The sequence below is a fragment of the Pelophylax lessonae genome (genome assembly GCF_965119305.1).
Source record: "Pelophylax lessonae genome assembly, chromosome: 2".
Classification (NCBI taxonomy): domain Eukaryota; kingdom Metazoa; phylum Chordata; class Amphibia; order Anura; family Ranidae; genus Pelophylax; species Pelophylax lessonae.
Window position 1 is genome coordinate 419,307,264 of NC_138769.1, and position 26,364 is coordinate 419,333,627.

General features: G+C 42.9%; 1 protein-coding gene across 1 annotated transcript in view; it reads right to left on the reverse strand.

The window, feature by feature from the left end:
* Positions 1-26,364, reverse strand: part of CBLB (Cbl proto-oncogene B) — a 352,982-nt gene that overhangs the window by 22,486 nt on the left and 304,132 nt on the right. The window contains exons 14-15 of the mRNA XM_082245962.1: positions 20,407-20,486; positions 5,782-5,928 (exon numbers count right to left, since the gene is read on the reverse strand). Of these exons, the coding sequence (XP_082102088.1) occupies positions 5,782-5,928; positions 20,407-20,486 (227 nt within the window). The remainder of the gene's footprint in view (positions 1-5,781; positions 5,929-20,406; positions 20,487-26,364) is intronic.

The following is a 26,364-nucleotide window of genomic DNA, read 5'->3' on the forward strand; positions in this document are numbered from 1 at the left end:
CCAAATTACACAGCATAAGCACTGTGCTGTTATTCATGCTTTAAAGGATCAGGATCTTTTTTCAGGGTAACACTTTAAAGCTGAATTTAATGCAGATATAAAAGTCAGATTAATGCAGTTCTGTATTCAATAATACATTACTAAATGCATCTTTAATGTTAATGTTCTTTAAATGCAAATAGAGCCAAAAAGTGTCTGTATTTGATATAGTGGGCACAATTCACTTAGTGATATGTTATCGCATCCGAGCATGCAGTAAAACAACGCACAACATTCAAAAACAAAAACAACCTGTAATTCTCTCTGAAACTCTCCTTAAAAACTTGCATGTGTTATCTTTCCGAGGTATGCCTAAAATACTGTATGAATGTTATCGCCATCTTCTCCGTGTTGAGGGCTCAAGGTACCCTAGGAGTTGGGTATAGAGCTCCATGATAAGTGGTTTGGATAACCTGAACTTCTGCAGGGTATCTGCATCAGAAAATTGATCCAGCAGCGTGCGCTCATTAAAGGTTATTTTTTAAATGACCACTTAGGATCTACTCCTCCTATACTGCATTGCTTTAAATTCCAGAAAACTGGATTCAAAGGGCTCCATCCTCTTTGCTATGCCGTCTGTGAGCCTCCAAAAACAACTCCTCGCTAAAATCTAGCTGACACCTGCTCCAGCTTGCACTTTCCCACCTACTTTTTAAACCAATCACTGGGGGGGGTTCCTGACCATTGCTATAGTTACTGTAAAGTTATTGCAATTTTTGACTAGTACTTAATTATCGCATGCATTTATTTCCTTTTGTGAACTGATTAATGCCTTTTTATGTGGTATTTAACAAAGTTTTATGGTGTTTGCGCTAAATACCGCATACGAGCAATAGTGAATTTACATTTTCTTTATGACATGCGTTAAGTGGTCACATGACCGTCATAACGCATGTGATAACCTTCAGTGAATTGTGCCAGTATCCGCCTCCTCATGTCCACTGTACAGCAGAGCTCTGAGTGACGAGACAGAAACAGCACAATAATCCAATAAGGTGTGCTGCTTTGATCAGGTTTTGAAAAAGAACATGCTCAGGGAAACATGACAACATAATGCAAAGCTTTTGGTATATTTCTTCTCTACATTACTTAGGTAGTCCTGTCTAGTATAAATATACGTTTTGTCTCTCTGCATCTTTTAATGCATGATGCAAAGCCCCCTGGGCGATACATTTGACAAATACTCAATAACTTTGTTCCTACCTATGATATCTGTAACTTTCTGTTGCAATAAAGTCTGTTTTGGTATCACAAAAAGAACATACTTAGATGAGGACGGAGCAGAGTAATAGAAAGATGAACTCATCAGTCTGTACATTTTCTTTAATGTCCAATTATAAAACCAGGGGCAGGAACAAGACCAATGACATTTCCTAACTACAGAAGAAAAAAATTCAGGTCTCCTGCTCTACCAGAAAGAGCTGTACTGCTTGACAACTCAGCACTGGATGGACAAAAATAAAAATTCTTCAACAGGTAAAACAGCTCCCAATGTATGTATTTCATCTAAGTATTTAAATATTGAGGAGGGCTCCTCAATTGCTGTCAAAGTGGAGCCAACCCACAGAGGGCTATCATCCCTTCCAGTGACACTGGGGAATCCGTTTTAAGTATGACAGTGGATATGAGGGCTGCTGCAGACTATGCTATCCAAGTGTTTGGAGAGTTGGAGCAAGAGTGCAAGACTAGAGATCCTTCAGGATCGTCAAGAGACGCTTGGGAAGGGGAATCTTCTCTTAGTGCCGGTTCACACATTTGCGATGCGGGAACCCTGCGAATCCACTGCGGGTTCCCGCATCGCACTCAACTCACAGGCAGTTCACAATGCCATATGCAAATTACTGGGGGTGTAAATACAAACTCAACGACACCCCCAGATCAGTTTGCATATCGCAGTGCGAACTGTCAGTTTGGACATAAATCGGATCGCACACATACTGATTCTGGTGCGGACCCAAAAAAAGGGTCCTGTGCAACTTTGGTCTGAATGCGATGCAAATTCAGCCATACAATCTATATGGCTTAAATCTCAACGCACAGGCATCGCATGTGGTTTGCAGAGCAGTGTGCTGCGAATCACATGCGATGTCTGACATCGCATATGTGTGAACCGGCACTTACAGCCAAGTCAGTATCTGATGTGATCTGGGGCGTGACAGAGTTAGAGCTGGATGATGGGACAGCACCCAATGACACACCAAGAAGCACTGGGGTGCAGTTCTGCCTCACGCGGGTGAGAACCGGCCAATGTATAGATGAGTTTTTAATCCAAGTGTGATTGTTCGTGCCCTATTAACAGTCGAGGGGGAGCCTTAAAGAGATGAGAGCCCATGAAATTAGCTGTAGCCGAGAGGGCCATCTAATTCATATCCCCCTCCAGGCTGAGGGTGTGGGCGTTGCTTGACTCGGTTGTCACGGCTCCAAAGATGGCCTGTAAAGTGTGGGAGCAATATGGGGTGGGATTCCCTCATCTCCCCAAGTCCATTTTGGGGTCATTTAAGCCAAATACCATGGAACTCTTTGAGACTGCTGTATAGGAACATTTGAGAGTGTTTACCTGTAGAGGACTCATTCAGGAGTTAAGAAGAGGGAATTAAGAATAGAACTATGGACATTATATCTTTATTGATAAGATGGTGTTGTCCTGGCCAGGAGGTTTTGGCTTGCACATGTATGCAAGCAGCACCCCAAGGTTGGGTAGACACGTACCAAAAGTCGGCCAGTTCAGCAGGAACTGGCCTACTTTCGGTATGTGTGTACAGCTGTCTGTTCAACAGAGGCTGGTCTAACGGTCATGCTGTAACACCAGCATTTGATCAGCACTTGCATCCATTGGCTGCAGCACTGATCAATGTGTTCTGACAGGGGGAAGGTGCCAAAGTGCTCCCTGCATCAACATTGCTTGTTTTAATGCAGGGATCTGTGTATATCCTGCTTAACACTGGCAAGTGGAGGGCCTTACCAGACCCCAACTACAATCTTAGATTTTTTTTATCATTCTCCCTGATATAAATGGCTGCTAAAGTTTTTAGTGTATAACATTGGCACTACTGCTTTATTGTATTATGTCAAAATTGTTTAAGGAATATGCCAGGTATTCTACTTGTATGTACTTATCTGTTTTAGATGTTATACAGTGGCAAAAATAATTATTTGTTCCCCTGCAAATTTTATAAGTTTGCCCACTTACAAAGAAATGAAGGGTCTATAAATGTTACCATAGGTGTATTTTAAATGATAGAGACAAAATATCAACCAAAAATTCAGAAAAAACACATGATACAAATGTTATAAATTGAGTTGCAGCTCAGTGAGTAAAATAAGTATTTGAGCCCTACCAACCAACAATAATTCTGGCTCCCACAGCCTGGCTACAGTATGTGCTCATGGGGTACACAGATTAGTCCTGTCAAGAATGTGCTCCAAACTATAACTTGTTATGTGTATAAAAGACACCTGTCCTTTATAAAAAAGAATCTTTTTCTACCATTTAAACCTCGCCATTAACCACTTGCCGACCGCCGCACGACTATCTACGGCGGCGGTCAGCCCCTCACAGGCAAAGTGACGTAGGTCTACGTCGCTCGCCTGTGAGGGTTTAGGGAGCGAGCGCGCGCCGCCGGAGGCGCGCTCCCGCTCCCGCGTGGTCACGGACCCCCCCGCGCGTGTGACCGGCGGACCCGATCGCCGCCGGCCACTCTGCGATCGGCGGGGGAGAGGGAGAAAGTCAGGCAGCTTGTGTAAACAAGCTGCCTGTCATTCTCCTCTCTGTATGAGAGCTGATCACATGGATCTACTATGTAGATCCATTGATCACTCTGCATACAGTTGAAGCCACAGCCAATCACAGTTAGAATCACGCCCCTAGGGACACACACAGCCCCTCCCTCTCAAATAAAGTTAACCCCTTCACTACCAGTGTATTTTTACAGTAACAGTGCATATATATAGCACTGATTACTGTAGAAATGTCACTGGTAACCCCAAAAGTGTCAAAAATGTCAGTCAAGGGTCCGATCTTTCCGCCGCAATGTCGCAGTACCGCAAAAAAAATCGCAGATCGCCGCCATTACGCGTTAAAAAAAAAAACAACAAAAATGACAAAAATCTTTCCCTTTGTTAGTAAACGCAATAACTTTTGCGCAAACCAATCAAAATACGCTTTTTGCGATTTTTTTTACCAAACATAGGTAGCATAAAACAAATTGGCCGAAAATATTAAAAAATTTTGATTTTTACATTTTTTTTTGGGGGAATTTCATATAAAAAAAAGGGAAAAATATTGCTATTTTTGCAAAATTTACGCTCTTTTTTTGTTTATAGCGCGTGATCAAAAAATCGCACAGGTGATCAAATACCGCCAAAAGAAAGCTCTGTTTGTGGGAAAAAAAGGACGCCAAATTCGTTTAGGTACAGCGTCGCACGACCGCGCAATTGTCCGTTAAAGTCACGCAGTGCCGAATCGCAAAATACCCTCTGGTCGTTTAGCAGCCAAATCCTCCGGGGCTTAAGTGGTTAAGGACAAGACCGAAGAGCTATCAAAGGATGTCAGGGACAAGATTATAGACCTGCACAAGGCTGGAATGGGCTACAAAACCATCAGCAAGAAGCTTAGTGAGAAGGGGAGTATTTACAAATGGAAGAAATACAAAATAACCATCAATCACCCTCTGTTTGGAGCTCAATGCAAGATTTTGCCTAATGGGGTAAGGATGATCATGAGGAAAGTGAGGGATCAGCCCAGAACTACATGGAAGGAGCTTGTGAATGATCTTAAGGCAGTTCGGACCACAGTCAGTAAACAAACCATTGGTAACACAATTGCCGGCATTGATTGAAATCCTGCAGCACCTGCGAGGTCCCCCTCCTCAAAAAAGGCACATGTACAGGCCTGTCTGAAGTTTGCCAATGAACATCTAAATGATTCAAAGAAGGATTGGGAGAAATTGCTGTGGTTGGATGAGGCAAAAATTGAGCTCTTTGGCATTAACTCGACTCGCTGTGTTTGGAGGAAGGAAAATGCTGGCTATGACCCCAAGAACCCCATCCCTACAGTCAAGATTGTCATCTCATCTAATTTCTGTTGCAGGAGGATGGGCGGGAAGGGGAGGGGCCCTTGGCCAGCATGACTGTTGCTGGTAGCAAATCAGGGCCTTGCTTACATGCTTTAGGGTGACATTCAGAATTATTGTCAAGGCACAAATACCAACTTGTTAGCACAACACAAAAGGTATGATTCCTACCTAAGCATATAATTTATATCTTTAATACACACACGCAAAATACACACTTTAATGCAAGGTACTTCTAACACACACATGAGCCCATTCACTCTTGGTAAGACTGTGCATGAACTGTTTGGGATGTATTCTAAGCCTTTATAAACCTTCCCAATATGGATTTTAATTGGGTCTGCTCCAGTGATTTCTTATGATGTTTATGTGACCCACAGACAAATCAATTATCTGCTCATTTTACCTAAATGGCTATTAGAAATTCACAAATGTGGAGAAACAGCACCTTCTTAGTACGTCAGATTGTGGCAAGTGCCTGCAAAGTGAAGGGAGATTTAATGCAAATCCTAATGTTTTTCAATTTAATGCATGATGGTATCTGACATTCCGGAAAAGAATCAATAAAGTACATCAAATGGAAAAGAGTGGTAATAGTTTTCCATTTAATCTGTTTGTGCACAAGTTTTTATATATTTATATATATTTATTTGCTTCCAACCAATCTTACCAACTGATGGAAGAAACAGGTCCACGCCGGAATTCGGTCTGCTTCCTGTCACTGATGATTTTGGATGCTCGGTGATGCAGGCACGTGCTGGAGGGGGTGGTGGAGGAGGGGGTTGTGAGGGAGGGGGGCTGTCAAATGCTTCTTCACCTGTGTGTAGATAGAATTTTTGCATCTTTTAGCTTCATTATCAATATTAAGCGCATCTAAGGCTGTGACTTCTGCCATAAATCAAAAACTATATTACATGACGGCAATAAACAAGTACAAGAAACACTGTGTCTGGAGACTAAGATGTCAAATACAGATTCTATTTCACATAAGACAAACTCCTAAGCCTGAATGTGCACAATAGCTATGCTATTATGAACCTAGGGCTTCAATTTTTTTTATTGAGTCGAGAGGCATCTGATTTATTTCTTTAGATGTCCTTTGCTTACAGGGACAAAGCTTTGGAAAATTACAATTTCCACTACATAATAATAGTATAAAACACTTATTTTATTTGACATATAAGAACTGTGTGACCACAACATCTCTGGACATAGTGACATATAGCCAGTAATATAAGGCTGGTTACACACACAAAAGGGTCTAGTTTGGCTCAACTACGCTGCAATTTCTGCATATAAGGGCACACATGATTATGTAGAGAGACAGTCATTGTTGAAGGGAATCTGGCAGTTTGCAAAATATCAACTAGTCTACTCTGACCTCTATAGATAAAAGAAAATCTAAGCTGCTTCATTGCTATAATGTTCTACAGAATGTACGGGATCATCGAACCTGCACAAAATAGTAAACGTACATAATGGAGGGATTGTTCAAAAAAACATTACTAGGCATACGAAAGAAAGATGCTACATGACACCCAGCCATAACAAACGCTGTTACCATTATCACACAATGCAAGGAAAAAAGCACTGAAAACAAAACAAGTCAGCAAAATCCAACACAAAGGTACTAAAGCGATAGAAAACACTTACGAAGAAGCAATGCAAGTCCTACTTTCAGCTGTCAGGAGTCCTTAGAGTAATGTTATCTAATCTCATTGTATTGCTGCAGTTGTGGTTTACAAAAAAGAGGATATAATTTTCTGTGAATCTAGCAGCAAAGAAATGGGGAACCTGTTGCCGGATTTAATGCTTTAAGTGATGTGACACATACGAACATTGTACAGGTGCGATAAGGGGAGAAAAAAAAAGACATTTCTTAAATTCAGCAGTCAAGAGAAAGTAAGAAAGGAGAGAAGCTGTAAAAAGGCATAACGATTCAGTAGCTCAAGCTGTTTAATAAAATGCTGAAGTTAGAAGAGATGAAGGTATGTTGATGCTGTCAGCTATTTGACCACTTACAGAGAAACTATTTTGTAGTTATTCCCAGCATGTGTGAAGAATGCTTGTTGGCAGCACAGTGGAAGAGGATATATGAAAGAAGACCTTGTTTGGAATGTAAAAAATTAAATAAAAGCTTGCTAACTACCAAGTTTTTTTTCCTATAATCTGGCTGGTCACCCTATAGGAAAACTCAGACTGCTGACTAAGCAGCTATTGGCAATGTTATGCTAGTACCAGGGAAGGGGTAAATTTAAAGAATATCAAGCTATTTTTGTTTTCATTTTGTATAGGGTAGGGAATGGTTAAACCCCAAACGTTTTTGTTTGCCATGTGTATGCCATTGAGGAGATTTTTCTTTCATGTTATGCTATTATACACAAGTAAGTTGGAGAGTATTGCTCCAAAGTAAGATAGTTGTTAGATTTTTAGACTATTCTAGTAACAACTCAAAATGTCAGATTTGTCCTCAATTTCTGTCCCAGTGGCAAAGGTCACCTTTACAAATAAACATTGGACTGTCATTTAAGTAGATCTAAAACCAAAATTTCCTAGGGTTTGCCAAAATTTGGACCAGCAACAGTATAGTTCGTTGTGAATGTTTATGTGACTAGCTTACAGCATGTCACGGCTTAGAATTCAGTAGAAGGGGTAAGTTAAGGTTTTTTAGTGGATATACATGGTAGTGAAATACTTGCTGCAAATGAACTAATCTGAAAAAAAAAAACAAAACTATAAATGATATATAGGCATTTGCCAACCGCCATAATATTCAATGGAGGCCTCAGCACATTCCATCTCTAGCATATGACTACAGTACTGGGAGGCAAAGCACAGGAAAACAAACTGCTTCCTGGGATAAAACTGATTAACCGATACTGCTTCTTGGTGAGAAATGATAAACCTATAAACCGCTTTGTCTCTGGCCCTGGGCCTTACACCATGTCTATACAAAATGACAAATTCTTGTAAAATAAATATACGGGAGGTCCAAATCAGCACTGATTGAAGGTGGCATGTCATTTTAGATCATCAAATAGCCTTGGTGAAGAGGGGAATCTATACTCTGTCCAACTGTTGTTGGACAAAGTCTAAAATATGCTTTCCCTACAGATGTGTAAGTGTATATTGGCACCTGAAGTATGAAATCATTAGAAAACTGCAAAGGTTTGGTATGTATTATTTGTACATTGTGCAGCACAATTTGACTCTTTTCTAGTGCAAAATAACACCAAAATATCCCTGAGAAAATGCCACCAATCTGCTGTCCAATACAAACTGTGGATTACTCAGACAACAGTGGCATCTTGTACAGATAGAACTAGGAGGGTGTATATCCTACAGCTTACACCAAAATGTGCAGATAGACAGATGTGGCAGTTGTTCATTTATGCCTATCATTTGCTCAGTGCTGGAAAGATTTGCTCAAAGTATTTTGATCATTTTACGGTACAAGCTTATGCCTAGTTAAATTAAATATATATAAAAAATAGAAAGAAAAAGCAAAAGGTAAACACTAAAATACATCATTTTCCTTTTAAGAAACCTGAAAAACCTTAGGCTGCTGCTTTAATAATAGAAACCAAAAACATTTCCCCCTATTTTCAACCTCTTAAGTTCAAGCAGAATAAGGCTGTGTGCAAAATAAAATGTATATTAAAAAAAAAAAAAAAAAATATGGCATGCCAAGAAAAGAAAAAAAAAAAAATGGATTTTTGTAAAATCTTACCGTAAAATCCTTTTCTCTTAAACTCATTGACAGACGTAGTCCTCGTTGATTAATAACAACTCGGGTTATACTGCCCTCTACAGGAGTAGGACTAGACAGGAAAGAAAACGTTCTGGCCACACCCTAGGGGCAGTCCCAGAGGGTATATCCTCTCACTTCCTGCTACAGAAAATCAGTTATGTCACAAAGCAGTGTTTAGAGAATTTAACCCAACCCAACTCAAAAACAGAGGGGCGGGTACTACGTCTGTCAATGAGCTTAAGAGAAAAGGATTTTACGGTAAGATTTTACAAAAATCCATTTTTCTCTGTCGCTCATTGACAGACGTAGTCCTCGTTGATTAATAACAACTCGGGACGTCCCAAAGCAGTACCACAAATGAGGGGTGGGATAACAGAAATCAAAATCCAGAAGGCCCAACCGGAGCCAACCAGAAGCATCCAGGACTCATCGAGCAAAAAGATGAGACCTAAGTGAAAAACCCAACAAACCCTTGAGGTAGACCAACAGTCTCCTCAGAGTGCGGCCTGCAGAACCTTGCGGCCAAAAGAGGCATCTGACGATGCCAGCACATCAACTTTATAAAATGATGTAAAGGTATGAACCGACGATCCAAGTCATCGCCTTGAAAACCTGGATCGCTGACGCCTGATGGCGGAAGACCCAGGAAACACTAGGCGCCTGAGTAGAGTGCGCCTTAACAGGGAACGGAGGATTCCGACCCTTAATAGAATAAGCCTGTACCACCGGCTGACTGGTCCATCTAGATATGGTCGCGGCAGACACAGGCAACCCCCTTCTAGGGCTATCCGTGCTCACAAAAAGTGAGTTTGTCTTACGAAACAAGTTCGTAGTAGTCAAGTGTACCCTGATTGTCTGAACCCCATCCAAGGAGTGTAATCCCAAGGATGGCTAGTCTTAGGACACGGGGAAGGTAACACAATATTTTTATTCAGATGAAAACTCTGAAAACCACTTTAGGAAGGAAGGATGGATTCGGAAGAAGAACCACCTTATCCCTATGAACCACCAGATCTGGGGAATGACAAGATAATGCGGCCAGTTCTGACACCCTGCGTGCAGAAGTAATGGCCACCAAGAAGGCCACCTTCTGGGATAATGTAAGCAAGGGAATCTCCCTAATATCTTCAAAGAGAAGTTTCTGAAGAACCGACCACACTAAATTAAGATCCCAGGCGGTAAGGGTGCACGCACTGGCGGAGCCAGATGTCGCACCCCCTGGATGAAATTCCGCACCAAGGAATGATTAGCCAAAAGTTTCTGAAAGAAGATTGCTAAAGCTGAAACCTGACCCTTGATGTGCTCAAGGACAGTTTCTGCTCAACCCCTTGTTGCAGACAGACCAAGATTCGGGTCACCGAATAGGTATGTGGGGGAAATCCAAGAGATTCACACCACGCAATAGAAGACTTCCATGTGCTGGAAGTCGCTTTCCTTGCTTTAACTAGAGGTAGGAATAACTGAAGCTGACACTCCCTTGTCCTTCAGTACCTGGGTCTCAATGGCCAGGCCATTAAGCCAGCGATAGTAAAACAAGATGGAAGATCGGTCCCTGAGACCGCAAATCCTCCCTGAGAGGAAGTCTCCAAGGAGCGTCTGCGACTAGCCTCACCAAGTCGGCGTACCAGGCTCGACGAAGTCAGTCTGGAATTTCCAGAATAACTGGAATTCCCTCCACCTCTATCCTGCGAAGAAGTTCCCGCAGTAACTTGAGAGGATGGAAGGCATGCCAAAGCTGATACTGCCCCCAAGGGGCGATCAGCGTTTCTGCTGCGTCCGCTAGAGGATCGCGGGTGTGAGCTACAAACCTCCGCACCTTCCTGTTGAGCCAAGGTGCCAACAGATCCACATCCGGGGTGCCCCAATGAAGGGACAGCTAGTGAAAAACCTCTGGATGAAGAGGCCATACCCCTTGATCCAGAATCTGATGGCTGAAATAATCTGCCTGCCGATTTCCCACCCCCGGAGTGAACACTGCGGGGAAATCCGGAACAAACCGTTCCGTCAAATGAAAGATGCTAGTCGTTTCGATGGCCACCAGGACACTCTAAGTGCCCCTTTCTTGACATAAGTCACGACCGTGGCATAGTGCGATTGGATCCGAACCGGGCTGCTCTAGAGCTGCTCGGTCCAGTAAATCAGACAAAATCTGATCGCTCTCAGTTCCGATACCCTATTGGTAACCTGGGTGCTATCGGAAGGAATGACTTCCCTCGGTTGAGCATCGGAGACTTCCTGGTCCGCTCGCTCAACCGGATCCGATTGTCCAGGAAAATCGGAATTCTGATTCCATTAGAAAAAAATCTCCTTCAGGAGAATTCGGGTATGAGACTGGGTATACGGTACTGCCTCTAAGAAGGCCACCATCAGTCCCAGCCAATTGACGGACAGCAACATCTGAATAGTTGACTGAACCTTCTGGAGTTTCTCCGCAAGGAGAAACTTTCTTGCCCAGGATGTATCCAACATTAGGCCCAGATAGTTCAGTCTCCTGGTGGGAACCAGGGATGATCTTTGGGAAAGCGAAGAAAATGCTGATGTCCTGTGATGATGGGGATATGAGGATAGGCATCCTAGATGTCTATGGACGCCAGAAAAAACCCCCTGATGCAGGGAGGCCACCACTGTTCGGATGGACCCCATCTTTCCCCAAGTCCAGAAATTGGACGCACCTTGCCCTCTTTCCTGGGCATTGTGAACAGGTTTGAATAGAACCCCTGAAACCGTTCAATGTTAGAAGGGAAGAATCGCACCGGTGGAAGTGATCGAAACTCGATCCTGTATCCTGACCGTATGACCTTCCTTTAAAGAGGGATCCCTCAAACGGATAGCGCCTAGCCATGCGTTTGGAAATAACAGGGGTTCGTTTCAAAACGACCCCATTTGGGTAAAGGAAAATCCTTCGCCCTTTTGGTAGGCTAACAAGTACCAAAAAGGAATCTCAGTCTCAGCTACCTCTGCCGGTGTAACCTCAAGACTAAAGGTTTCCCGGACGGACACAACTAGTGCATCCCCCACTCTTGTGCTATGGCGGAGGCAGAAACGTTCTCTTCACTGCTGAGGAGACATTACCTGAGACAACAGCCCCATAAGAGGGACCTGCAGCTGCATAGACCAGCTCCGAATCCGTATCTGAAGTATCAGATAAAAAATAGGGGTAGGCGGGGGTCACTTCTTGACCCCCGTCCCTGACAGGCCACCTCCACCCGGGATACCAAAGACTCCAAAACTGCCGAAAATGCATTGAAAACAAGTGGGGTACTGGAGGGTCCTGCGGCCACCTTGAGGGGATCAGGTGGGGATACCTATGCGGCAGAGTCAATGATTATACAAGACATTTGCCAGCGAAAAAAAAAAAAAAATGACAAAGTAAAAAAACTTTTCTTTTTTTTGTAATCCCCCAGCGCAACAGCGCCCCTCAGTGTTACCTGCCTTTTTGGACCCCACAGAGAGAGACCCCAAGGCTCATCCCTGATGCACAGAAGTTTTCTATCAGCTTGCTCAGTGCTGGCCTGTTACAGACAGGAAGTCTTTGGCCCTTTTTCCTGGGTAAAGGAGGCGGCTCCGCCACTTAACACGCCTTCCGGCGCCTCCCCCTGGCTCCACGAGGTGTTTGGTCACCTCAAACATGGCCGCCCCCATGCTGGAGACATGAGGCTACGCCAATATGGCGGCCTCGTGCGATCTGCCAGACAATGGCGGCGGCCTGTACAGGATTCTATGTTCGCCTGCGGGAGTATCTCGGCCCCACAACCTTCACCCTGATGGTGATAAGCCTGGCCGGCGGTACCGGACCCTGGCGGGCCGCATACGGTCCGTGGGCCGTCGGAAGGCAGCTCTCTGCCCTTGCTGGAGGAATGGCGATCTGAACTGCAGTGATTCAGGCATAGGCATCGCCCTGTGAACACCTCTGACAGGTAAGATACCTCTTGCTTCATTAGTAATGCCCATTCTAGTACTGCCACTGACTTCAGTCACCTTTACAGTTTTTAAAATGACATTAGATAGTCAGCTCCCAAACCAAGCCTCCTGGTTTCTGTTCACAAAAATCACACTCAAATTGGGGGATCTGTGACCTGTTGTAGGATAGAGGGGAAACCCATCCTACCATTCCAGAGAGGGGCCCGCGTTCACCACAAACCCGTCAGGGGGAAAGGGGGAACATACTACTCACCATACCGGAACCAGGCGGGCGCCACTCCTGACAGGACCCCTCTCCACCGGGGTGGGGGGGCTGTCGACAAGTACGGACGCCGTGACTCTTGGTCATTGGCGTTCAAGCGAGACGTTTAACTCGCAGGGTCAGTCCCCGTGCAGTGGGACTATGTCGCGGCCGACCCAGCGCGGAGCTATGGCCTGCACGCGCTCGTAGGCTGAACTGGGGTGACCACTGGATCTCAACATCCAGCCTGTCGCCCAGTTACAGCTTGCTTGCTTGAAGATCTCACAGGAACACTGGAGAAAAAAGCTGTCTAAAAAAAAATCTTTCTAAGAAAAAAATCCTGCCAGGACCGAAGATCCTAGCAAGGCATCTAGGTCCTTACTCCTAACTAGACAGAAAAAAACTGATTTGCTGTAGCAGGAAGTGAGAGGATATACCCTCTGGGACTGCCCCTAGGGTGTGGTCAGAACGTTTTCTTTCCTGTCTAGTCCTACTCCTGTAGAGGGCAGTATAACCCGAGTTGTTATTAATCAACGAGGACTACGTCTGTCAATGAGCGACAGAGAAAATTATATATATATAAAGCCTGCATTTACGTATCTTGCTAATTGGATGTTTTTATTGAATTATCTGGCTATGATCATCATGCAAGGTTAGATTACGAATGACAGTCTCTTCCAAGCTGCTGCTGCTAATTAACATTAACATTTGTTTGCAGCAAAAAGAATTAGGAAGCTGGCTGTGAAACAAGTTAATGTGGATTTTATGTTTCAACTTACTGAAAGTTGATTTGGAAAATAAGAGGAAGCTCCATAGAGCCTAAGTGAAAGCAAAAGCTCACGTTTAGGATGTATATTGTATATGAAAATGTTTATAACCACCATATCTCAATTTTTGCTGAACTGCATCGTCCAATGACTTCAGTGGCTTAGCGGTTACAGACATGCCCCCTGCAGTCCAGAACGCAGTTGTCACAACACTGGTGTTGGCATCATGGCAGCAGCCTCGTAAACAAACATTGCATGGAGTGGGCTGTGTGATAAGACTGCTTGCCTGGTTAAGAGCTCACTACCATTGACTGAGACCTGTAGCCTGGGCAGCCTCTGATGAGCACTGTACATGCTACGAGAAGAAACGTTAATAAGAGCGTGTTAAGAAATACCATCTACCACTCAATACTGTTGCAATGATAGTTGGGTTCCATGCTCCCTATCACCACCCAAGCAGCCACTGTCAGTCCTGTCCACAATATATCTATGCACTCCCATGAGTGCGTGGGATCCTAGGAATTTTACTATGGGAGGAAAAGCCTCACCATGAGATAATGTAGGACAGACCCTTCTGACCTGATCAGATTGTGACAATATTGCTAGATTTGCTAACCCATAGTGAATATCTGTAAGTGCTAAATGTGCCTAAGCAGTACCCTGAAAGATTTACCTTTTAACTTAAATGTCCCCTGAAAAAAAAAAAAAGTGTCCTTTCCAGCATGTAAGTGTGATTACAGATTTATAGCATTAAATTTTCTGTGTGATATCTAAGGCACTACTGCCTGTTACATGATTTGGAGTGAGATTTGGTGAGGTCACTACAGTGCTGCTCAATATTCTCCTTACTATAGAGAAAGTCAGTGTCTAATCTCTCAGATGATTCTTCATTCTGTCTGTGCTCCCAGAACCTCTTTTGCTGCTTCTTGAATCGTCACCTAACAATAATCAGATCACCAGTCATCAGGGGGAAGTTCAAATACAGTATCTGACAAAAATTAGTACACCCCTCACATTTGTGTAAATTATTTATTATATCTTTTACTGTGACAACACTGAAGAAATTATACTTTGCTACAATGTAAAGTAGTGAGTGTACAGCTTTTATAACAGTGCAAATTTTCTGTCCCCTCAAAATAACACCACACAGCCATTAATGTCCAAACTGCTAACAACAAAAGTGAGTACACCCCTAAGTGGAAATGTCCAAATTGGGCCAAAAGTGTCAAAATTTTGTGTGGCCACCATTATTTTCCAGCACTGCCCTAACCCTCTTGGGCTTGGAGTTCTTCAAAGCTTCACAGGTTGCGACTGGAGTCCTCTTCCACTCCTCCATGACGACTTAACGGAACTGGTGGATGTTGGAGACCTTGTACTCCACCTTCCATTTGAGGATGCCCCACAAATGTTCAAAAGGGTTTAGGTCTGGAGACATGCTTGACCAGTCCATCACCTTTACCCTCCGCTTCTTTAGCAAGGCAGTGGTCATTTTGGAGGTGTGTTTGGGGTCGTTATGTTGGAATACTGCCCTGTAGTCCAGTCTCTGAAGGGAGGAGATCATGCTCTTCTTCAGTATGTCACAGTACATGTTGGCATTCATGGTTCCCTCAATGAATTGTAGCTCCCCAGTGTTGGCAGCACTCATGCAGCCGCAGACCATGACATTCCCACCACCATGCTTGACTGTACGCAAGACACACTTGTCTTTGTACTCCTCACCTGGTTGCCGCCACACACGCTTGACACCATCTGGACCAAATACGTTTATCTTGGTCTCATCAGACCACAAAACATGGTTCCAGTAATCCATGTCTTTAGTCTGCTTGTCTTCAGCAAACAGTTTGTGGGCTTTCTTGTGCATCATCTTTAGAAGAGGCTCCCTTCTGGGAGGACAGCAATGCAGACCAATTTGATGCAGTGTGCGGCGTATGGTCTGAGTACTGACAGGCTGACCCCCCACCCCTTCAACCTCTGCAGCAATGCTGGCAACACTCATACTTCTATTTACCAAAGACAATCTCTGGATATGACGCTGAGCACGTGCACTTAACTTGGTAGAACAGGCCTCATCTGTTCTGAGTCAAACCTGTCCTGTTAAACCACTGTATGGTCTTGGCCACCATGCTGCAGCTCAGTTTCAGGGTCTTGGCAATCTTCTTATAGCCTAAGCCAATTTTTATGTAGAGCAACAATTATTTTTTTCAGATCCTCAGAGTTCTTTGCCATGAGGTGCCATGATGACCTTCCAGTGACCAGTATGAGAGAGTGAGAGCGATAACACCAAATTTAACACAGCTGCTCCCCATTCACACCTGAGACCTTTTAACACTAACGAGTCACATGACATTGGGGAGGGAAAATGGCTAATTGGGCCCAATTTGTACATTTTCACTTAGGGGTGTACTCACTTTTGTTGCCAGCGGTTTAGACATTAATGGCTGTGTGATGAGTTTTTTGGAGGGGACAGCAAATTGACACTGTTATACAAGCTGTACACTCACTACTTTACATTGTATCAAAGTGTAATTTCTTCAGTTTTGGCACATGAAAAGATATGGATGGATGATGTGAAGGCACCTTGTTCTTAGGGGATTTTTTTGGATTGTAGAACCTGCTGCCCTTTTAATTGCAAGATGCAATACAAGCTAGATAAAAATGGTAAAAAGGCGCTGGTATCCCTGATTATAAAATAGATATCAATGGTGCACTAATTTTCTGAAAATTATATAAATGTGTAAAATACAAATATCCGTGACAAATTAATGTTATAAAATTAAAAAATGAATATAAGGTGCAATGCCTGGTGTTGGTCTGTGACAAGGAATAAATTAAGGTAAATAGTAACTTATTCTTAAAAAATGGTAAAAAATATGTAGGTTAAATTTTATAACTACTAATCATATATACCAGGGGTCTCCAAACTGTGGCCCGAGGGCCAGATGTGGCCCTTTGCTAGTCTTTATCTGGCCCTCGGGGCACTCTATTCCTCCCACTGATATGAGGCACTATACTTATAATTCTTCCCCCGATACCAATGATGAGATACTATTCCCCCTACTAATAGGGGCACTGCTCCTTTTTCCTATTGACCACCAAACCTGAGGCCATATTTATTCTCATTTATGCCGAGCCCGGGACATTTACTATCCCTGCGGGCCACAATCCGGCCCTCCTAAAAGTCTGAAGGATAATAAACTGGCCCTTTGTTTAAAATATTTGGAGACCCCTGATATATACCATCATAAACATTTTTGTAAAGTGCTAGTGCCACAGAATATATTGTGCAAACCCAAATAGGTGCTGAAAGGTGCAATAAAGAACCAATAAAGTGCTAGTGATCACTTAATAAACTTCTAATTTGAAAACGTATGTGAATAAAAACGCATATACAAAATAATGTATGAATCAAATTGGAAATTGGTTCCACATATAAAATAAGGTGCATTTCTAAGGTGCACCTTAATAAACTTCTAATTAAAAAACGTTTGTGAAAAAACGCATATACAAAATAATGTATGAATTAAATTGGAAGTTGGTTCCACATATACAAAATAAGGTGCATTTCTAAGGTGCTCAAAGGGTTAAAGCAGTGATCCAACAAAAACAGTTTGTGCAAGGTAGTGAATGATATTGCTTGAATGTCAGGTGCTCCAGTGCATAAAGATGATAATCTTTGCCTCTTACCGGATACAGGTGGGTCACACAGACCCCACAAGCCTGTGATCCCTTTATCCTTTGGTGGATCACACCATAGGAACACCTCCTCTCCTCTTGGATATTAGTTGAATGACTCCAAAAAGATAATTAGCTCCTTCTCCTCACTCCTCCAAATAATTACCTCTCACAGGTGTTTTTTAAAGCCCATGTGCAGGGAGACAAATAGAAAGCCAAAAATAGTGTAATACTGCAACTTTATTAACAAATATACATCTAGTTAAAAAGTGGCTGCTTACTATTAGTTGTGCCCACCCGGCACAGGGCAATAGGCATTGGTTGCTATAGGTAGCTGGATGGGGACAGGATCTGCAGACTCCTGCTGTTTATCCCTCCGTGTTGCTCCCTGTAGCGTGCAGCGGTGCCAATAGGCGATCAGATCTGTGTACCAGTCTATGGGCTTTAAAAAACACCTGTGAGAGGTAATTATTTGGAGGAGTGAGGAGAAGGAGCTAATTATCTTTTTGGAGTCATTCAACTAATATCCAAGAGGAGAGGAGGTGTTCCTATGGTTTGATCCACAAAAGGATAAAGGGATCACAGGCTTGTGGGGTCTGTGTGACCCACCTGTATCCGGTAAGAGGCAAAGATTATCATCTTTATGCACTGGAGCACCTGACATTCAAGCAATATCATTCACTACCTTGCACAAACTGTCTTTGTTGGATCACTGCTTTAACCCTTTGAGCACCTTAGAAATGCACTTTATTTTGTATATGTGGAACCAATTTCCAATTTAATTAATATATTATTTTGTATATGCGTTTTTCCCATAAGTTTTTTAATTAGAAGTTTATTAAGGTGCACCTTAGAAACGCACCTTATTTTATATATATGGAACCAATTTCCAATTTAATTCATACATTATTTTGTATATGCGTTTTTATTCACATACGTTTTTTAATTAGAAGTTTATTAAGTGATCACTAGCACTTTATTGGTTCTTTATTGCACCTTTCAGCACCTAATTGGGTTTGCACAATATATTCTGTGGCACTAGCACTTTACAAAAAGGTCTATGATGGTATATATGATTAGTGGTTATAAAATTTAACCTACATATTTTTTACCATTTTTTTTTAAAGAATAAGTTAATATTTACCTTAATTTATTCCTTGTCACAGACAAACACCAGGCATTGCACCTTATATTCATTTTTTAATTTTATAACATTAATTAATTGGTCACAGATATTTGTATTTTACATGAAAAGATATAATAAAATATTTATTACTGAGGGGTGTACTGACTTTTGTGAGATACTGTATGCAGAGATGTGTTTTTCACTATGCCGCACAAGTAAGGGTCCTTTCACACGGCCGCTCCGTGTGTCCGCAAATCATCCAATCCGTTTGCGGATGATTTGCGGACATAATGTAAGTGAATGGCACTGCGGGTGTCAGCGGAATACCACCCGCTGACACCCGATTTTCCTCCATTCAGTTCTGTTCCGTTTTTACAAATGGAACAGAACCCATTTTTTCTTCCGTGTAAAACACGGAAAGGAAGGAAAATCGGATGTCAGCGGTGTTATCCGCTGACATCCGCAGTGCCATAGACATACATTATGTCCGCATATCATCCGCAAACGGACGGGATGATATGCGGGCACACGGAGCGGATGACAGAAATGTCATCCGCTCCGTGGAAGAAAAAAAAAAAAAGTCCCGCAGCGGACCTTTCACACGGAGCGGCCGTGTGAAAGGAGCCTAAGGCATTTTGTTTGTTCGTTTTTCATCTGTCCACAGACAGTAACTCAATACATGGATGATCTGTTTAGATGGATCTGAATGGATGCTGTCCGTTTATGTCCATTCCGTTTATGTGTGTTTTTAGGCAAGAAACATTTTTTACTTTGGTCACCTATGATCTGCTCTTGCAACAACTATAAAAACAAACAAAACAATTAACGAATGCAAAAACAGATATATACTGAACTGAAATGTAAACTGATGAAAACTACACTGAACTGAAGATGGGTGTGCATACTGATGTAACTGGATATCTTATTTATCAGTTTTTTTTCTTAGCAAAATAAAATGTGACTGAATGACACCTGTGTGAAAGGACTTATTCAATTTCCTTTTGATTACCCTTCAACAATGTCGTGCACGGGCCTGCCTGATTACATACAAATTGAAAGTCTTTAGGTTTGACCTCATATTATATGATTTTAGTAAAGCTAAAGGAAAAATGTAATAGAAAATTGTATCATGTATGGCCAGCTATAGGGGGACTGCACAAAGCCAGGTGTAAACTGACTGTACAATCTCCCTAAAGCCCCGTACACACGTACCGATTGTCGCAAATATTCGGCCGCCGACCGATCGGCCGATTGTAGGCTTGTTAATGAAGCTTCCGACAGCCGACAGTGCATTTTCGGCCGAACAGAATCTGTCGTGCAGGCATTAAAATTTTTGTAGGCCAACACCAGAACGGCCGATTGTTCGCCAGTCAGTACAGATTTTGGCCGACAGACAGCAGATTTGCAAGACTGGGCATGCTCAGAAAAGAAAAAACACACGGAAAGTTAACCATCACATGACATCACTTCTGCAGTCGGCTATTGTTGGCCGACAAAATTTGTGTGCAGTCTTTTGCAGTTTTCAACAGACACGCCTGCAAGAAGGCCGTGGGTTCTTCTTGCAGCTCAAAAACGCCTAGGCCACTTACAGCTCAAAAAAGTCTGTGTGTGCGCATGAGGCCATAGAATAACATGGAGGGGCGTTTTTAAGCTGCAAAAAAAAAAAAAAAACGCCTGACGCTGCTTACAGCGGCTGTAAAAACGTCCCGTGTGCATGGGGCCTAAGACTTCGTTTTTACAACAGGCTGTGCATTCATTCAAGCATTTTAAACAAGTTAAAAAATACATCTTTTTATTTAAGTAAATGATATGCCTACTTAGATCTGGAGGCTTCAGTTTTTTCAACTCAGATGTGTCGTTGGTTCCATTCATCAAACATGGTCCATTTTCACATAACCTGCAAATAAAACAAATAAAAAAAATCATCAAATGTTTAACCACTTAAGCCCCAGAGGATTCGGCTGCTCAAAGACCAGGCCCTATTTTGCGATTCGGCACTGCGTGATTTTAATGGACAATTACGCGGTCCTGCGACGCTGTACCCAAATTAAATTAACGTCCTTTTTTTCCCACAAACAGAGCTTTCTTTTGATGGTATTTGATCACCTGTGCATTTTTTATTTTTTGCACATAAACAAAAAAAGCGCGACAATTTTGAAAAAATAACAATATTTTTCAAATTTTTTTATATGAAATTCTCAAAAAAAAAAAAATTTAAAAATCAAACTTTTTGAAAATTTTAGGCCAATTTGTTTTCTGCTAGATATTTTTGGTAAAAAAAAAAATTGCAATAAGCGTATTTCGATTGGTTTGCGCTAAAGTTATTGCATTTACCAACTACGGAAAAGATTTATGTCATTTTTATTGTTTTTTTTTTAACTATTAATGGCGCCGATCTGCGATTTTTTTTTTTTTTTGTGGGACTGCAACTTTGCGGCGGACAGATTGGACCCCTGACTGACATTTTTGACACTTTTGGGGGTACCAGTGACATTACTACAGCAATCAGTGCTATAAATATGCAGTTACTGTAAAAATGACACTGGCAGGGAAGGGGTTAACTTTACTGGTGATCAGGGGGTTAAGTATGTCCCTAGGGGCGTGGTTCTAACGGGGGGGCGTGGCTTGTGATGTAATCACAGAGACATACAATCCTACATAGCAGGATCGCATAGCCTCTGTGACTACTTTAGTGAGAATGACAGACAGCTGTGTTTACATCAGCCGTCTTCCTCCCTCTCCTGCGGGAGATCGCGAGTGGCCGGCGGCCATTGGAGCCACCGGTCACACGCGCTGGCTCCCCAGGCTCGTGGGTGAGCGACCTACCCCTATGTCACTTTGCCTGTAAGTGGCTGACTGCCGCAGTAAATAGTCGTGCGGCGGTCGGCAAGTGGTTAATGAAAATAGATTAAATGAATAAATAAATGTCACAAAAATTACATTTCCAACCTAGTGGAAAACCACCAAAGGCAACAATAAACTCTAAGTTGCCCATAGATGGTTCAAAATTTGGCAAGTTCAGCAGGGACTGGTCAAAATTTGATTCATGTATAGGCATTGTGGTTGTACAGAAGTTGATATACTGATCGACTTATGTACAACTGCCCCTGTTGAAAAATTTCCATTTGATCAGTGTATTCTGAGAGTAGGGAAGTCTCCTCGCTGTCAAAATACAATGGAACAGCGAGAAGGATTCCCTCATCCACCTCGAATGTGCGGATGTGAAAAATCGGGTCAGTTCTATTCATTCAACCCGCTGGTTGAACAAAATTCTAAGTGGGCATGTTATACCCTTTCCTTTCCAGGCCTCTTTCTCATTTTTCAATGCTCCAAAATTGTGATTGAAAATTACTTTGTAATGCAACACTGTACCCAAATGCAACTGGTATAATTTGTGTGCAACAGATAAGAGCTTTTTTGATGGTTATGGGTGTTTTTATAAATTATTTTCACAATATATAGGAAAAACAATGAAAAGAAAAATAGAATTTTTGACTTACCTTAAAATCCATTTCTCTGATGTTCCATGACGGACACAGCTCCTAGTATTCATAACCACTGGTTATACTGCCCCCTACAGGAGTAGGACACTAGGCAGAAAAAAAATTCTGGCTACACCCATGGGCAGTCCCAGGGGGTATACTCCCTCTCTCTGCTATAGCCACTCAGTTTTGTAACAAACTGTGTCAGGAGAATAATAACTCCACAGAGGCGTGGGTGCTGTGTCCGTCAATGAAAATCAGAGAAATGGATTTTACGGCAAGTAAAAAATCCCATTTTCTCTTTCGTTGATGGCTCCTGGTATTTATAACCATTGATTTATAACCATTGAGACGTACCAAAGCAGTGTTAAACATGAAGGGTGGGAACAACCAAAACCTTTTTCCAAGGCTAAACATTAGCCAACCAGGCAACATGGGCTCAACCAAACAACCAGAGCCCACCTGGAAAAAAACATTACACCCTCAGAGTATCAGGTCCTCTTAAACACTAGCCTGCAAAACCTTGCCACCAAAGGAAGCATCCACAGATGCCAACACATCCACTTTATAAAACTTTGTAAAAGTGTGCAAACCTGCGTCACTGACGCCTGACGATGGAAGGCCCAGGAGGCACTAAGCACCCTAGAAGAGGGCGCCTTGATAGGAAAAGGAGGAACCCGACCCCTGATGGAAAAGGCATGAACCACTGTCTGTCTGATCCATCTGCAAATGGTCGCAGAGGAAGTGGACAACCCTTTTCGAGGTCCATCCGTGAGCACAAATAGAGAAGTCTGATTTCCTGAAAGACTCCGTAGCTGCCAGGTACACCCTAACTGCCCGGACCACATCCAAGGCATGCAAGGCAATTTCCTTTGGTTGTTTAGGCCTGGAACACAGGGAAGGCGACACAAGGTCTTCATTTAAATGAAAGTCAGAGACAACCTTTGGAATCAAGGATGGACAGGGGTGAAGAACCACCTTATCCCTGTGAATCACAGGGTAAGATGAACGACAGGATAACGCTACCAGTTCCGACACCCTACACGCAGAAGGGATAGTCACTAAAAAGGCCACCTTCTGGGACAATGTAAGCAGGGGAATCTCCCAAATATTTTCAAAAGGAGGCTTCTGCAGAGCTGAAAGCACCAAATTAAGATTCCAAGGCAGCAACAGAGCCTGCATTGGAGGAACCAAATGTCGGACACCCTGAAGAAAGGTACGCACCAGGGAGTGTGTGGGCAAAGTTCATTGGAAGAAGACCGTCAAATCTGACACCTGTCCCTTGATGGTATTCAAGCCCAATTTCTGTTCAACCACCTGTTGAAGGAAGGTTAAGATCCGAGCCACCGAGAAGGAGCGAGGAGGAACCCCAAGAAGCTCAAACCAAGCAATGTATGTCTTCCATGTACGATGGTATAACTTCATAGAAGTAGATTTCCTAGCTTTCAACAGGGTAGGAATCAACGCGGTCACCTAGGCAACAGGACGCAAGGCGGGAGACTCGGCAACATTTGCGGACTTCCAGATACTGACGAGCGCGACGGAGGCCAGGTAGGCTCCTTAATACGTCTGATGCTGCCTTGTAATATATATTTTTCCACGCTGTTTTAACTATTTCAGATTGTAAGTGCATTTGTGGAGGGGCGGCTGGGTATAAATAAACAGTTTTTTTGGCGATACTGCTCTATGTGCCCCTTTATTCTCTACCCATGCACTATGCTTGAGCGTATCATGCAGAGGTGAACAGTCGCATATATCTCTATGCAAGTGGATTCATGAGCGATTACGGTCTGGATGAACTGGGGAGTTGGAGTTTATTTGGGCTGTTTCCTTGCCAGTATCTGGTAAGTGCATTTCCCTGGGGAGACGTCCATGTGGTGAGGTGAAGGGATTGAGCTTTTCTTTCCGGCTCCAGCACTGGTGATTGATCCCGCTGTGGACCCTATAGAGGCTCTATTGGACTATTTCCCATGGACATTCATTGGACTTGTATTTAATGATAGATTTTATCATGTTTTAGCGCTGCTTGTGGATATTACTCTTGATATTGATTGAGGTCATATGCATCTATGTTTTATGTTCTATGGTTTTAGGCAGCAGTTGTTCCTATATATATTTTGCTTTACTCGTACACTGCACATTAGGAGTGCTGAAGCGCTGGGTGATTGAGAGTGGTGATTCGTTACTTTTGTCTCAGTCCATATTTATAGGGTAGGAATCACTGACTCAAATAATCCCTATCCTTCAGCACCTGGCATTCAACAGGCAAGCTGTCACAGCCAGCGACTGTAAAGCCAGATGGAAGATCGGTCCTTGGGGCAGAAGATCATCTCCGAGTGGAAGCTTCCAAGGAAGATCGGCGTACCATGCCCAGCAAGGCCTGTCCGGAGCCACTAAGATGCCTGGAATCCCTTCTGGCTCGATCCTGCGTAGAAGTCTGGGCAGAAGCTTGAGACGAGGGAAGGCGTAAATCAGCCGATACTGACCCAAGCCACCAGCGCGTCTGTGGCATCCGCCAGAGAATCACTTGACCGAGCCACAAACCTCTGCAAATTTCTGTTGAGCTGAGATGCCAACAGATTCACCTCGGGGGTGCCCCACCGGAGACATAGATGATGAAACGCCTCCGGATAAAGGGACCACTCCCCGTGGTCCAACTCCTGCCGACTGGGATAATCCGCCTGCCAATTATCCACCACGGTAATGTGTACGGCGATGAGGGCTGGAACGAACTGTTCTGCCCAGCTTAGAATGCCGGCAGGACACTTCTTGTGCCCCCTTGATGATTGACATAAGCCACGGCTGTGGCATTGTCCGATTGAATACGCATTGGACAAACCTGAAGATGATCCGTTCAATGATCCAGACACAGTCTGATCACTCGGAGTTCCAAGACATTGATTGGTAGTCTGGATTCTTCCAGCCTCCAGATCCCCTGAGCCGAATGCTTGCCAAGGACAGGCTGGCATCCGTGATGACCACTGTTCAATACAAGTCCTGAAGTGATGTCCCAACCAGATGACCTGAAACACTGTGGAGGGCCTTTTTCCAAAAAGGGTTTACACCCCAGGAAGGTACAACGCCTTCTACCCCTGTAGGGGTACAGTGTTCTGGTGAGTGCGGGCTGTACTGAGAGGGGAGCACCTTGTATTCCTCACCTGCACATCTGGAATGGATCACCCCAAGACTCACATATTACTTGTAAGCAACACCAATTATCACTGAATGGACTTTAAGCCATTATTTATCACTCTAGTCACTATTTATTTCGCCCCAGCCATTTGGTTTTTCACTTGGTCTTTATAGCACCAGTCACTTTATTTATGGATATTTTTTGCCAATTGTTTACATTGGAGATCACCTTGCACTTTGGATATTAATTTATATTTATTTATATTTATTGCTATTTGTTAGTATTTATTTAATATTCAACTATCACATTGCACATAATATCTATCAGCTCTCAGTCACCTTATTGATCTATAAGGTTTGCACTTGGTCCTTATAGCATTAGCCACTTTATTAATTGGCATCTATTGCTAATAGACGATATTGGAGATCACTTTGCATCTTTAATCAGATTGCACATTGCACCTACGTTTGTTCAGTCATTTTATTTATCTCTTCTCACCATCTCTTGGCGAGTTATATATCATCTGTTTTTCGTTATTTCTACATTTATCACCATTTGCACTATTTTGGCATTTTTATTTATTGTCTTATATTGTGGTATGAACCAGTGTGATTTTTATAATTCAATTGTCTAAGTGCCTATAACACCCGGCTTTACCCAGACATATCATTATCTATTTTAGGCAGCGCCATTTACCTCACCCCTTCCCCTTTTTAACAATACTTATTAACCTATTAAGGAATATCCACTTTCAAGTGAAGCAAGCGGTGATTGCTGGAGGGTACCCAGATTTTATATTCAGGACTTCCTACTCCCCTTTAAGGCCACATTTGACCCAGAGTGGAACTCCTTTTCTGGTGAGTAGGGGTGCAAGAGAGGAGTGTGGCACCATTTCACTGATGAGCACCTTTCAGTATTAAGAAAGAAGCATAGCACTTTGGCACATTTTTTTGACTTTCATATGGACTGCTTAATATATGAATTAGAGTGGAACCTGTCCTGTAAAACCCCTGTACGGTCTTGCCCATCGTGCTGCAGCTCAGTTTCAGGGTCTTGGCAATCTTCTTATAGCCTAGGTCATCTTTATGTAGAGCAACAATTCTTTTTTCAGATCCTCAGAGAGTTCTTTGCCATGAGGTGCCATGATGAACTTCCAGTGA